General features: G+C 36.0%; 1 protein-coding gene across 1 annotated transcript in view; it reads left to right on the top strand.

Annotated features, from left to right (window-relative positions):
- AK5 (adenylate kinase 5) overlaps positions 1-16,098 on the top strand; it is a 95,647-nt gene that overhangs the window by 19,583 nt on the left and 59,966 nt on the right. The window contains exon 6 of the mRNA XM_050901011.1: positions 273-464. Coding sequence (XP_050756968.1) covers positions 273-464 — 192 coding nt within the window. The remainder of the gene's footprint in view (positions 1-272; positions 465-16,098) is intronic.

Genomic DNA, 16,098 nt, shown 5'->3' with positions numbered 1-16,098 from the left:
AGGTTTCTAGGGTGAGGTAAAAATTTTTCGTTAAACTTTTTCCTTAACATTTCAGGTGAAACAAATTGACTAATCTTCATATAAGACAAACAAGCCCCTCCTTAAGCCTACAAATTTCCCTTAAAAAAACCAACAGAAAATGCATGACTTCATCAAGTTCCAACTTACGCAAACGTAGCATATCTGAGCCTCACCTAATAATGGAATTGCTGAGTCCTGTAGTGCTGGATAGTCAATTTAATCACAGACTTCTTGAATTGCTCTTTCCACAGATCTGTACCCCAGATTTGGTGGTGTTCCTGGCATGTTCCAGTCAAAGGCTGAAAGAAAGGTTACTGAAGCGTGCTGAACAGCAAGGGAGACCTGATGATAACCTGAAGGCCACTCAAAGACGACTAATGAATTTCAAGCAGAATGCTGTCCCATTGGTTAAATATTTCCAGGAAAAAGGGCTAATCATCACAGTAAGTCCTTTAGTATGTACCTCTGAAACCTTAATTGTTGTTATGGTTATACTTGGCTTCTTAGACCTTTTGCTTTAAGGTAGGCTAGATGAGTCAAATTATGTTTTAGGTATACACCACGGTTACTGAAAGCAAACTTTCAGTTTGCTGAGAGAGTATTTTCTGCAAAATGCAGTAACACAGAGCAAAATTCATGTGCATGTAGGTGACATGGTAAGCACCATGTCAGTTCTTTGCAGCAAGCATAAATTGCTTCTCCACCTAGTTGCAAACCCTTTGCTCAGAAATTACTTGCATGAAAGAAGAGCTTGCTTTGAAACACTGGTTGCTATTCCAGTGCCAGCAGTTTTATCCATTGCAAATAGTCATGTACTTTTTGGATGGTTGTCTTGAGAGGGGAGGAAAGCAGAAAAAAATTACATTCTAACAGAAAGCATATCTTGAGTTGGATTAAATCAATACAGGTTCTTCAAGGAATAAATATATCTGGCTGTTGAGTGACTCCAGTAAATAAAAAGTGCTTAGATTATCTTATAATCATTTAAATATGCCTTATTATGTGGTCTCCTACAAGCTTTAATGTTTCAGATAAAAATTTTGATGACAAGAAAATTGCAATGTAAATAGACCACTTGGATATCAGTAAGAATACTGATTTCTGCAGTATTTGGGGCAAGAGAAACTATCTCTAAACACAGAACATACCAAAAGCTGCATACATAAATAAAGCCAGAATTACTTTATGAAAGTAGGGCTAGCAAGTACTGCTGAAGTATTTAAGTGCTTGATGATGCCAAATTCAATAAGCAGTTGACAACGGTTGAATTATTGACATGTTCTAAATGGTGGACTGTGTCTGGTTGTAATAGCACACAGAACTTGGTACCACATATGGTACCATGAGAGCACAGATGGCCTATTTTGTTTCTTTTGATAGCCTAAATAACCTAGGTAGTTCACATTGGTATATTCTCATGGCAAATATGACAAATTCTGTGTGCTGGTCAGATTCATGATGGGCCAAAGCATCCTTAATTGCAAAGTCATCTAATGATGTTGGTAGCCTTAATAATGCACTTCAACATCTTTCTGAATTTCAAAATGAAAATCCCAGGAATTATTACATTGTTTTCTCCAGGGAATATCTGTTCTGTTTGAGGATTTTGATTAACTCTGTTTGGAAGCATGAGAGGACTGGGATTCTTGGAAGTTGTTCTTCATTATTGAGGAAGTGTGTATTTTGTGACATTTCTATAACCTTTACAAGTGCTCCTCCTATAGAAAGCATACTTAGCTCTTTAAAGAAAATGTGCCTTTGTAGATAAAGCATGTGGGGCACCTGGATAGAATTCCTTTTCTGTGATGAGACCTGTAAACAGAAGATGTTTTTCCTATTGAGGTTTTGTCTTCTACCTTTTAGCTCTGTTTCTTGAGAGTTCTAAAGATAATTTAAATTGCAATGTTCACCTCAGATATCTCTTTTCTTTTTGAAGAAAGCAAATGTGTGTGATGGGTATGGAAATGGTAACATGATGTGAACATTATATTACTGTCCACTACAGGACAAGGAAACAGCATATGCAGAAAATACTGACTTGGCAACATGTCAAAAAAGTCTTTAATATGAAAAAATCTGTAAGATTTGAATTTACTCCTTAGCTATATGGTATGTACTCAAAGTGTGTTAATATAATTCATAGAGATCTAGAAATTACTCTAGATTTACATCGGTGTAGAAGTGAAGAGAATTAGACTTTGGAAGGGAGACTGTTGTCCACCTGTCATTAGAGCTGCTACAACAGTGCAGTTGCATTTCCCTTGTTGCAAAACAAGGATGCATTAGTAAAGCCAAGCCCTGAGAGTTAGATCCATGAGTAATTTCATGGCCAGTGGATAAAAGGATCCCTTTCTGTAAATGATAAAGAATATATATGGCACACCTCATTTCCATAGGATTTCATTGCATATGGAAGATACATTTTGCAGTTGCCTAAGGCAACTAAGTTGGTGGGGATAAATGAGAAAAAGGAGTAGCTGGGAAAGGAGTAATAAAAAGAGATTAAGCATGCATACTCCAGAGCAAGTAAGCAACTGAAAATTTCTACAAAAGGGCATTTTTTAAAACCACATGACCTTGAAACAGAGGAAACATATGCTAAGTCCACATAGAAAACTACATACTACTAGAGCAAGTGGTAAGTTTTAAAAGTGTTTTTAAAAAAAGGTTATTTTGTCGCCATTTGTTCCTTTTCTTAGTGCTCAATTTATAGATCAGCATTATCTATAGTGTTTTGACATTCTTCTGACAACATCATTTCTTTTCGTATGTTCATTTTGTTGGAAATTCATTTGTCCAATGGGAAATCTAAGTGCGTTTCTGCCAACCTCCTGTCCTATTCCTTTAAGCAAACATCAATGGAGATTAGAGATGTTTTCTTACTCCAAATGGCTTTGATCCCATTGTCTTCTTCACTGATGAACTTGAGCTTTCTTTTGGTTTTGGAAAAAAAAAATCATATAATTTTTCATAGCCTTCCATCAGTGGGAAAGACAGAGTTTTCTTAGCAAGCCATAGGATCCAAGAACCATTGCAGTCTTCATCACCAGCTTCTCCTGGTGGAAGCCTTGTATCTTCAACTTGCCTTTACTAGTATGTATCTGCATAATACACATGTAATATTAACACTTTTACATACATTTGATGCACTTGGGCATGCTATTTCCCTACAGAAGGAGGAAGCAAGAAAGAAAATAGCATTCATCCTGCTGATTATAACGTTGAACCTGGAAGTCACTGAAATACTATACAGATGAGAGCAGTGTAAGAACTAGAACAGCATAAAATAGAATTACACTAGCCTAATTCCTAAAGGAGTGAATCCTTGAGGCAAGGTCAGGCAAAGTCAATGTTGACCAGGAAGAAAAAAAAGATTTATATTTTTCTTAAATCTCGACCTGCACCTCGTCACTGCTATTCAAAGGTCTAAATCTCAGACATTTCTTCTACCCAGCATCAAAATTCTACTCAGGGAAAAGAAACAGAACCATTTGTCTTATGGAGAGTTACAATTTTAGAACCACAACTCAAATTTTAGACATCTACTTAAATATGTTTTTCTTCATCAATAAACAGACCAAAAGAGAAAAGAAAAATTCACTGAAATCAAACTAAATATGATTAATGGGCAGACATTTGATATAATTATAGTCTGCTATTAGACACTGTATAAGCAAGAAAATAAAAATCTAAATTCCCAAAGAATATTAATTTTCCTGCTCCAACAGTTATTCCATACTGTTTTTAACATATTTTGGTTAAGTTAATAGAATTAAAAAACATGTTCTTCATTTCAGATCTTACTGGTTAGGTTGCTTAGGTGTAATTCTTTCCCTTCATCTTTTTTTTTTTTCTTCTCTTGATCTTTGATAATTTTATACAGTACGTAGCTTGTACATGTTTGCTGCTCTGTATGCCTTATGTTTTCAGTCTGTGCATGGTATCCCTGCTCTCAGAGTCTGATCCTGGTGTCTGTTTTCAAGGAAAGAAGTGAGGGCCCCACCTACAGTACTTCTAAGAAACGAGAAGATATAACTCTGTCATTTCTGAAAAACTCCTTCTTTGGAATAATGAAGTTGGAATATCCAAGATTTTGGACTGTTGTTCAAATTGAACAGATCTGTAAACTTCATTATAATTAAGCAAGAGAAGTAAATATCTGATATTTTCATGAACACAGAGTCTGTGTTTAAAATTCTTTTTAGCAATCTGTCAGTAGGTCTAACAAATCAAAACCTGACTTTACTTAAGTCAAATTCGATTTCAGAAGGTATCAAGACAATAGTAATAGATATCACAATGTTGGACATGGAGTATAAAAATAGATGCGTATGCTGGCATTTATTGTATCAGTAACTTTTTAAAAATCTTAGAACATTATATATTGTTTATCTAGACAATAACTAAGCCACAAATTACCTGGGGGGAAGATGTTAGTTAGATTAAATTATAAAAGGGAGAAAATGTAAATGTCTAGATGATCTGCAAGTACTCTAATGTTTAGCAGAGGACTTCAGTTCTGAACACAGTTTAATCCATTCCCATATCCTTCCTGCCCTCTAGCAATTATTTAGATGAATATATTAGAATATTATTATATTTGGTCTCAGGTGCTGACATGACAATTGGTATGTGTACACAGCCATGCCCAATAAGCCAAGGCTACTATTGAGGTGTGGTCATGAGTAGGGAACTTCAAAATAAAAGGATATGTATATGCAAACTTCTAGACAGTGCTTGCTGTTCAATTAAAAATACTTAGGTGGTTCATATCATTCACCTATGAGAATCATTGTTAGGTACTTTGTTATTTTGGCTACAGTACTCCTAGAGATACAGTATGGTATCATTTCACTTTCTAACACTGATTTATAAGGCTTTCCCTCTTTTTTTGTTGTTTTGTTTTTAATTAGATAATAATGAAAAAGGCAAAGAAAGAAAAAAACCCTAATCCCTATGTAACTAATGTGCTTTAACGCCTTTAATGTGGTTGCTGTCCTGAGAGAGAGCTAGCTTGCTCTGAAAAAATGTGCTGTGAGTTACGAATGATAAAAAGTTAATCCTTCTCCCTAACCCCACCCCTGGCACCCCAGCCTAGATAAATTGTGTTTAAGGAGAAGACTGGTTTGTGTTAGCTGAAGGTCTAGTCCAGCACATCTTTGTTGTCTGGTGAGAATTTGCTGTTAAAGAAGATTCTTAAGGAACTCTTTTAATAGTAATCAGCTGGAAAATTAAACTGAAAACTGTTTCATTGTTTTGTTAATTTCAAGATACATTTCTCTTTTGGACATTATATTGACGTTTCATCATTATTAGACCTGCTGCTATGAACTACCTAGCCCTTAAGAACTGTAGGATAAAGCTCAAGAAAATCACATTCACTGACCTTTGAATAAATTACTACAATGTAAAATTATTCTAAGTAGGAAACTTTTTCATTTACGTCCCATCAGATGTAATTCATCCTACTGCAGGGAAGTTTAGAGAACACAACAATACAGCATGGTAGACCATAATGAACAAACTGTTGTAGCACTTGCATCATAATGTCCCTAACTCTAAGTCATAAACAAAATCTCCCACAGAAAGCAGCCTCTTTGCCTACAAGAAATGTTTTTTTTTTCTGCTCAGCTGACTTGGTTAAGTTGTTCTCAGTCATAGGGACGAGCTATATTCTGGAGAGACAGGAATGAGAATTCAGAGGATAGTAGCTGGTGCCTACACAGTGAAAAATACCAGAGTTGTACTTTTTTTACTGCTAAATCACTGAGGAATATGCAAGAAAAAATTATGGCTACTTATTTTTATAAAATGAAGCCATTGGTAGCAATCAGCCACGTTCAGTAAAGTAAAAATTTTGACCACGCTATGGTTATTGCTGTTACGTTTTTGTCAGAGGAAAAAATTATCAGAGGTGAGGAGGGCAAGATAATATGCAGGGTTTGTATCTCTAGATAATATGTATTTCAGAAGCTAGTTATTTGTATCAAACCAAAACTAATTGTGGGAAGATGGTAGGATAGAGGAAAAGTGGGGTAGAAAGGAAAAGGCAATTAAACTTAAGTCTCTACTCTGCCTTGTTCAGATGGATTTTAAATCTCTGCTATTCCCACCCCAGTGATACCCATCACCCAGCTACTGGTTATTTTGGAAAGGGTCTCTAAATCTCCACTTTATCTGGATTCTAATCTGGTATAGATATTGATATAGTCATTGGAGAGGAGATCATTGGGTTAGAAAAATCTTTCAGTCACGGTTATTAAAGCTGTTCTCAGAGAGCTTAGCTGTTCTTTGTAGAACATATCCCTTGGTCTAGACAGAAAAAAAAATTTACAGAGCTCATCGTCGTAGCAGTGGAAGTTTCTCTTACTGGAGACAGGATTAGACCCAGTCTGCCTTATTTATAATAATTCTTTGTAAGAATAGTGCTTCAGTGTCAACCTTGTTATGTTAATAAGTCTGTGTGTATTTAAAAAAAAAAAAAAAAAAAAAAGACTGCCTTTAGTGAGACAAAAATGCTAAGCATTAAAAGAAGGCTCTGGACCTTATTTAAACAGCCAGAACGGGACAGCATCCTGTGGCATGAAATGCTGATTTCACTGATATCTTCATTGTCTCACTTGTCCTTTTAGGGAATTTACCATGCCTATGCAAAACATTAAAATGACATTCAGATTAGTCAGAGAAGTGAAGAGAACCCAGAAAAAGCAGCTGAAGCTGGAAATGGATTTTGAGCACAAATTTAGAAGTTAAATAGTTGCGGGTGAGGGAAATAGCTTATATAGCTGTCTGCCCTCATTAGCATCAAACAAGCCTAATGGCTGTCAACTGTCACAGAAAAATTCCCCATGGAACTGCGTTACATAAATTTTTCTCTTCATTTGGTTAAAAAAGGAGTTTTGCTATAGCATTGCACACTGACATGAACTTTAGCTACACGCTGTGACTTACCAATACGCTCATGAAAATATCAGTTATAATCCATTTCTAAAGTTTCTGTGCTATCATATAGCTGTCCAACTTGAGGTTTTGGGTTGGGCTTTTTATTTATTTATTTATTTAGCTGTGAATGCTGGTTCCAAAGCACTTTCAATTACTCCTTCCTCTTTAAATTCTGGGCCCCTCCCCAGAGAAATGTGGGCCCTGATGACCTGATGACAGCAACTGTCAAGGTCAATCCAGATCTTATCGATAGCAAACTGTTACACAAAGGCATGATCTGAACCTCCACCCTGCTTCCACGTCCTGATGGCAGCCACTGCCAGGCACCTCTCCCAAACCAGAATCCAGCTCCCAGAATCTTCTCCTCTTTCCAGAGCAACGTGCATCTGGTTTGGCAGAACGCAGAATGACTAGGTGCTCTTATTTTTATGGTGGTAATACTTGCTCTCATCCATGCGGTTTTGCATTAAACAATCCTTAAAAAGAAAATTTAAAAAATCCCACACCCCCTTCCCTGAAGTAATGCTAGGAATAGAGACTGTTAGCCGCCACCTCCCCCGCGTGCTCTCACTTCTCCGCTGCAGTCTCAGGATCTCATTTACATGCCATCTGATGCCTTGGATCTTTCATTTTTGGCTGCAAAGTGATACAGACTTGGCAGGAATGGTTTCACTCGAACCTAGCCTCGTCTGTACCTGAGCATAGCCTTTCTCCCCACAAGTCATAGATGTGGGTTTGAACTTGCTTTGCTTTGTAGAGGGTACAGAACTGAGATTTCCCATTGATTGGCTCAATGCCACTAATATATTTTCAAATAACTCTCAGTTGTTTTAAAAATACAGCAGTCATGAGCACAGTCTTGTAGGAACAGGTTAGATGTGCTTTTAACATGACTACTACACTGGCTCTTCAGGGTACTTCTGGTTTCTTGGGCATGACCAAGTGAGGGTGCGAAGAGGAACCCAGATGGCTTTGAATGTCAGCTGGAGCAAAACTTCAATGTTTTAGGAACTTTTCGAATCAAACAAGGAATGTAGGCAGCTATTTATGGGAACCTCAAGACCAGAGGTTTTGTTTGAGATTGAGGAGTCTTCCTCTGTTTTGCTGCATGGTTCCTAAATCTTTATCTGGCTCCATGAATGTATATGCTTATATAATAATGAAAAAAATTCTATACAGGGAAAATGAGATGTGGGATGGGAAATAATTACTATCACTTAGTCATTTTTTGGTGATTCAAAGCAATGAAAGGTAAGTTGAAGCCTAGAACAGGTAACTAGATCTCTGCAGACACAGAAAGCCAGCTAGCTGTCATTGCAAATTAAGGGTCTCTGTGTCTCTCCTATGTTTGATAGTTCTTTTGCAGAAAAACTGGGATATGGGAAAGAACCTGGAAATGTTTCCTGTGGAACTGCTGAACTAGAGAAAGTTTATGCATGCTCTCATCACTGCTAGGTTTTACACTGTGTCTCAACACTCTTTGTGTATTACTGCTTTGTGAGATATTTTGAAGAACATACAAAAGAAGGTACATAAATGAAATTTATGTAGAAATGTGTCTAAACTGTTTGTAAATATATGCACATTTTATATGGGAAAGATAGAGGAGTAATTTGTGCATATGTGGAAGCATGTGCACCATATACACTTTCCAAGCTTCAAAATATTTTCAGCCTCTTGATTATATGATTTACGTCGACAAGTTAAGTACATCAGAAATACTAATGTCTGCCAGAGAATGACCAAGCTTGGAACTTGCCATCTGTGTACATGCAAGCATGCAGAGAAACCTTGAGGGTGGAAATTCTTTGCTGAGGTGAATAGCATTGGTGCAACACTATGTTCTTTTCTAACTTTGGAAGCATGATGATTTAATACCAGCTTTTTGAAATCTGCCCTGCCCCCTGTACACCCAGTAGCTTGAATGAAGAAGTAGACTTTGAAAAAAGAAATAAACTTTGACAAGTCTGGCTATAGAATTAGCCATTGATGAGTGCATGGGCGAAGCTGATTTAGGAACTCCAGAAAGAGAGAGGGAATGCTGTTTCTGACAGCCATACTATCCCGGATTTTATCCATTTCTGGCACTGTGAAAGCTGATACATGTTTAAAATTAACAGGGTTTTTTTTACAGATCTGAAGCTAAAGCTGAGATAAGTAATTAAGCCAAGTTATCATGCAGAGAAATGAACTGTAAGAGATATTTAAAATAACATGCCCTACATATTCTTCAAGTTATCTTAAACAGTTCATCTTAAGGTAATTAAGCTGTGTCCTTCGGGTGAATATTAGCTTCTAATTTCCTTTATGTAGTTAAAGTGAGGCTTAAAGGAGATTAATTTTTCTTATTTAGAGGAGACTTATATTAAGAAACTAGCTTGGAAAAAATACGTCGTCTCTGGGAAGTCCTTTTGTATTGAATCAGGAATGCTTAGCATCCATAAGCAAACTTTCCTATCCTAAACCACACCTGATTTTGTGAACATCCAGCAGAAGAACCAAAGCTGCATTTCAGCCATGCTTTGCTGTAAATGTTAAAGTACCACTTTCTTACCAAAAGTCCCATTAGTGATTTCCAGCTCTGATTACCTCTGGTGGATCTTCCTTGTGAAAAGTTTATAGTTAGTGACTTCCCGATTTTATGGCAAAAGCATTTTGCTGCTATTTGATGGAAGAATTTTGGATATCAACTCATGCAAGTTGCTACATCAGTAGAATCAGGATGGTCTTTCAGCTCTCATCCTCACAGTCCTATTAAAATGTTACTACATCTGCTGGCTCGTGCCCTACAATGCCAGTATTTAACATCCTTATTTCCTGAATCCTAAGTTGGTATCATTAGCTATTGTTAAATATTTCTATTTCCTTATGCACATGGCAACCGAATGTTTGTTCTGATATCATCCATACTCAACTTTGATTCAAATGGGTGAAATGAGATTGAGTGGACTGGCCTCTATTCATGCAATCTAGTGTCATCCTGTAATAACTCAAGCATTTGCTCCTGTTCCTCCTTTCCTGTAGATGTACTGCATGAAAGAGAGGGGAGACATAAAAGATCACACTTTCCTATTTTTTAATGCATCATAAAGATAAATTTATTCACATTTGTGAATGCTTAGGTATTGTAGTGATGGAAGCCATTTAGTGTCAAAATGAGGAAGAGATGCTGAGACTGTCAGCAGAAAGTCCAATGCAGTTAATCTTCTGGACCTGTTCTGGCATTTTTCTCTAGTGTTCTGGAGTCTTATTTCAGCATTTAGGCTCAACAAGACAGGGTTAGATGCAGCTACAGTGTTGGTGGAGAACTGAGAAGGCTGAAAAGCTACTCATCCATTGTGTGCTCAGGGAACACACCACACTAGACAGTACTGAAGTGAGAACTATGACCTTCCCCTAGTACCTCTTCCCCTTTGCAGAATATCCTTTTGAATGTTTCTGATAGCTCTTTGGAGGATTTTTTTTTCCTAATACAACTAAAAAACATCTACCAAACAGTGCTTTGAAGAACTGTATGAAATACTTCAGAATTAGGAAACACCGCTGTTGTGTTAACTCAGCACTTCACGGAAGTAATATATCCTTGCTTCTTAAATTCGCTGATACTTACACATCGGGTAGCCACTAATATTGCTATTTTGTTCCTTCCAACTGTGGTACATCGTTTAGTGTTAGCACAAACATCTCTGCACACTGTTGCCTTGTATCATGTAGGCGTAACCTAAAATTCTTGGCAAAGACTCTCTTGTGAATCCTCTACAGTTTATCTTTGCTATAACTAAGCATGTTTCTGTTATCCTCTTGCACAATTATTGTCCTTCCTACTCCCGGGGTTAACATTTGTACCTTTCCATCTGATACAGGACTGCAGCTTGTTTTATTAATGGCCAGTGAATATAACTGTCTGTTCACTTTGTTCTCACCATGTCATGTTCTGCAATTCAGTAGTCTACTTAAATAATAAAATGGGAAAAGAAGCCTCACAAGACATGACTATAACACTGCAATCACAATTATCATTGTAATTTTCTGTGAAGGAAGAACTGTTGTCTCCATTCTCAATGGTTAATGTCTTTTTATGCCAACAACATGGTCATTCACGCCAGTCACGGTATAGCAAATAGAGGACTTAGTGTGTAAAATGTGGCTATGATCAGTTATTTATATATCTACAGTTGTTCGTACATATGTTACCCCTTGATCCATTTTGTTAAAAATATAATTGCTAAAATTATGTTGTTTTTAGGCAAATCTTAACATTTTTTCATTATGTCTTCCACTGGATTTCTCCTCCCATCTTTAACCAGAATGTCAAATTGAAGCTTCACATTCACATTTTCAATACCAGTACTTCAAAATTCTCTGCTCTGTCTAGCATGTCAGGTCTTGTCTTTTCTTGCATTCTACCATCCACTGTGTTTTGGTAATAATATAGTTTTTGTAATGCAGAGGTCATCTCCCTCTCCGACCACTGCAAGATGCCAATTAGGCAATTTAAAAATATACTTTTCACTGGTTTCCTACTGTGTCCTGCCTTCCATGCTTTTTTGGTCTGCTCTACTGAAAAGAACAGACTTCTGTATAAATGCAGAGTCCTTACTAAAACAGAACCTAGAATGTGGGCAATACAGTTTTTAGTCAAGTTGCTTATTAAATTTATCAGTCCTTAATACACTGAAAAAAAATCCAGTAATCCTCTTTGTATCTGCACCTTATTGCAAGAATTTCACTATATAGATTCTACATAATATAGATTCACATAAACCCAAGGCAGCTCATTTCTGTTTCTTTTACAAGAAGATTATCTCTGCTGTCCTTCGGGCTATGCATGTCGCCTCAGTCTGCTGTAATGGCCATTAAAGGTTTTGTGGGTACTTTAGCTTTCACCTCTGACCCTGTTCATGGGGTGCAAGACACAAATGAGCTCAATTCCAGTACTGTGAACAGACACTTTTCTTCATTTATGCAATTCATGTTCTCTCATATCTCTTGAACTTTAGAAAAAGGGTCAGGAGCCATATGAATTCTGAAATTAGTTTAGTTTTAAGAACTATTCATTATATCCTCAAACTACAGCCAGGAGACCACTCCTCAGAAAAATCACTAGATTTAGTAGGGGGAGTGTAATACAGAATAAATTAAACATATCTGGATATTCTCTCATGGGTTAGGTTAGGACTTGGTAACAGAAACCAAGTCAGTGTTTCTTGGAAAGATGTCTCTACTAAAACCCTTAGCTTAACAAGCAGTTATGTTAGAGAGAACTTTCAATAGAAGTTATTTGATAGCTTCTTGTTAAGGCTGCACAACAATTTATTATAACCCCATTCTGATAACATACCTTGTAAATATTAATTATTCTTTAAGTTAAAGGTTACAGTTGCTCTTTTTACATTGAGCAAAGTTCAAACAAAATTGCAAAATTCCTTTTTTGCCCATGAATTGCACAAGCATGGTGAACCTTGCTGATTTAAAAAAAAAAAAAGTGCCCTGAAAAAAGATTTACTAGAAAATGACTGACATTTGAGGCATGAAGCAAGACCTAAATCTAACCTTTTTCAAGTGCGTGATATAGCTTGAGGATGAAAAAGGACAAATAAAAAAGTCTTAAGCAGGGATAAAAGCTTGTGATAATTTATTCATTGGAGTAAGGATGGGACATAAGTATGTAGAGAGAGTCACTCTCTACCTCAGTGACTATTTATGTATTTACAAAAGTTGTACAGCTCTGAGAGAATGGCATGTAGGAAACCTTTCGCAAATTAAATCACAGGCACGTACCCAGGATCTTCATTACATGAGGTAAGAGTGTTGAGTTCATATCAGGGAATCAGTTAAAAATTAGCTGGTGTGCAAAATCAATTGCTTGCAGACCCAGCATATATAAATGGGCTCTCTGTAGACTCTTGCTTTCCACACTGGAGCAAGGAGGACGTCAACAACATCCTAAGACCCAGTGGAGGGCTTTTAATGGAAATGGGATCTAGTTTGTTCAGTGTGGACTAGTCCACATGAACTTGTGTTTGATGAGGTATTTGTATTTAGTCAGTTCCCCTACTCCCTTGGCATAATTTTAATACAGAGTAAGCTTTACAAATAATTAGGATCTGCCTCTAAATTATTTTCCTTCTTTTACAGCATAGACTACTCTCAAAACTAATAGACTCAAATAAGAGATTACAGTTCTCTGGAAGTTTGGACAGTGACTTCCAAAAGTTTCTGGGAGCTAGAACACTATAGTCCAAGCTAAAGGAAATTTTCCTTTCCTCCTTAGCAATAATGACTGTATGGAATGCAGTCATGGTTTCAACTTAAGATTTTGAAAACTAGTTTTAAGAACTAGCATATCTCAACTGTCTTGAAAACACTGCAAATCTTGTCTTTGTTCTATAAATTATCACAAGTCCACTTTTAGAGTGAGTCTGAGTATTGATACTTCCTGCTTAACATTTATCATGCCCATTGGAGAAGACTGTGTCCCTTAGAATGAAAAAAATAATTTACCTTTGATATAATACTCCATAAGAGTTAGAAGATCTAATAAGATTTATGATATGCAAAAGGAGGGAATTGGAATTGTACTGATGATTATTAATTAGCATATGCTTGGTGAGACCCACCAACTGAATTTGACTATCTGCACAGTGCAATGCCATATATGGTGTTACTTAAACATGGGACAGGTAGCCAAAGAATGCCAGAAAACTGAGTTAACATAACAGGTTCAGGTTTAAGATCATCTGAAATTATTTTTTGTTTAAAAAGATTTTTACTGTCAGATTATCCAAGTCATCTTATTCAGAATTGAAACAAAAAAGTTATAGAAAGAGAAAGGAATATTTAAAATACTTTGCTTTCTATCTCACTACAGCTTAAACCACATAAAAGGAGAGTGGGAACCTAAAAATCCCCCCCAGTCCCTTTTGTAAGCAAAAAAAATTGGGATGTATTCACACTGTCTTTTTTTCCACTTTAAGTAATTTCACTGCAAAGGTAAAGAAATCTTCAGTCTCTTGAATGGCTTTTGCTTAATTAGAATCTTAAACAGAAAAAAATGCAGTAAAAGATATCTTTAAGCCTAGTGTCAAATGAATTGAAACTAAACGTCACAAAACTTAATAATAAACTTGTTCTACCCTTATAAATTGCATCTTAACACTTCCTTCATTTACTGAATATATTAAAAATAAGCACTAAATTGCTTATACCCATTCACATTGCAACTTTTCAGAGTATCTTGACCAATACGAACTAAAGATAATTTTGGAATTTGTCATATATATCTCATTTCTTATGTTTTTATGTCTTAGAAGCATGCAAGAATACCCGTTTACACTTTGAGTTGCTTTTAACAGTGCTTCCATAAGCTTATACTGAGTCATTTTCAATTGCTAACAAAAACATGTATTAATTCTTAGTCATAATTGTATAGCTGTTCCGTCACTGTTTAGAAGTAGAAAATACAATCAAATCAATGTTTTCTCCTAAAGCCTATCCTGAATCCAAACCAAATCTGTTTTCCAGGGTCCATAAGTGTGTCAGAGCCTATGCCATTCACTCTCTGGACAACATGAATGGTGTTAATAATAATTTTATCAATAGTAAAGTTTTAATAATAAAAGAAAGGCAAACATAAATCAAACATTCATTATATTAAGGTAAAGAAAAAACAACAGATAATTGTTAAATGTTCTAAATAGCTATTATTTCTAGTCACCGTTTGAGTTCTAGTCAGTACTACAACACTGATGAAGGTTGAAGGAGGTACACCTTCTGTACACTTTGAGCTGACATATTACAAAAGCAGACACTTTGAAAACATTTAATTTTGTAATTCACTGCCCATATTTTGCCAGAATCCCAGTAGAAATTAATATCACTGTTCAGCTGTAAGACTGAGATTATTCTGCTAAAATAATCAAGGGTTGAAACAGTCAGAAGAAAACCCATACTAGCACTAGGCAGGAAATGGAAAGGTAGAAGCTTCACAGATATTTATTTGAGTGCTGTTTCACAAGGTGACATTGAAAACAACCATAGTGTGAGAAATGCCATGATGTAGTCTCATCCAACAGAAAAATATAGCAATGGTGAAGGAGCTGCGGTGATGGAGAATACTAGCCAGAAGCTACTTTAATACAGAGAAACCCCCCCAGTTTATAAATCAGTTACTGTTTAGTAAGTGTAAATTAGTGGATTCTCCTTTAGTATATCAAAAGTTCTAATTTTCTGTGTAAATTGAAGCAATGGTCAGTTATAGCAGTTTTTATAGATAATGTATAAACACTCAATATAGATTGTTTGGCTTGCTTTCGCAATAAATTATTGATATCTCAACAATGTATTAATACTATGGTATTAGACCTCAAGTGTTAGGGTTTCAGGTATTCTGTAATTCACTTAGCTCAAATGAACAGGTAGTGGACAGCCAAAGGTAAAGTTACGAAATTATGTTAAAAGAAAGATTGTGGAAGCTTCATTTTGATCTTTCTTGGTTTTTTTTTTCATCTTTCTCCTGCAACACACACTATTGTCTCATTACATGCATTTCTTGACAATATCCCTATCCCTTCTCAGACTTCATTTCCCTAGTCAGGGTGAGCTGCTCTAGCTTTCTGATTTGTACTTTCTATTTTCTTGATCAATATAGTGGTCATTCTCTGTACTACTTGTTGACAACACATCCCTTGGACATTTCTCATGCTTTTTTTGTAATAAACCCATTGTATTATTTAGTGCTTCCCTAAAATTATATTTCATTTAATAGCCTCTGGGTAGAAATATTGTCAAAAGCTTTTGAAAAGTTAAATAAATTATGTCAATCAGTTCCACTTCATCCACTTTTTTGTTATGATATGTAAAAAATGCTTTCAGCCTGCATAATCATGTGGGATTTTGTCCTACATTTGTTTCCAAAAAATACATGCTGGATGCAAGAATGTCATATTCTGTGATGACTAAAGCAATAGTTTCTGTCAGTATCTCCTTAGCTTGCCAGCTTTCATTTATAAATCAAATAGTCTCCTTTGTGCTCTGAAACAACATGCTTCAATAATTTACACACTAAACAGAACTTTCTGGTACAGAAATTAAAATAGCAGTGCGCTCACTTCTTGCTGCAGGAAACAAATTCAT

Source organism: Gymnogyps californianus, chromosome 8, assembly GCF_018139145.2.
Source record: "Gymnogyps californianus isolate 813 chromosome 8, ASM1813914v2, whole genome shotgun sequence".
Lineage (NCBI taxonomy): Eukaryota > Metazoa > Chordata > Aves > Accipitriformes > Cathartidae > Gymnogyps > Gymnogyps californianus.
This window is presented reverse-complemented; position numbering and strand designations above follow the sequence as displayed.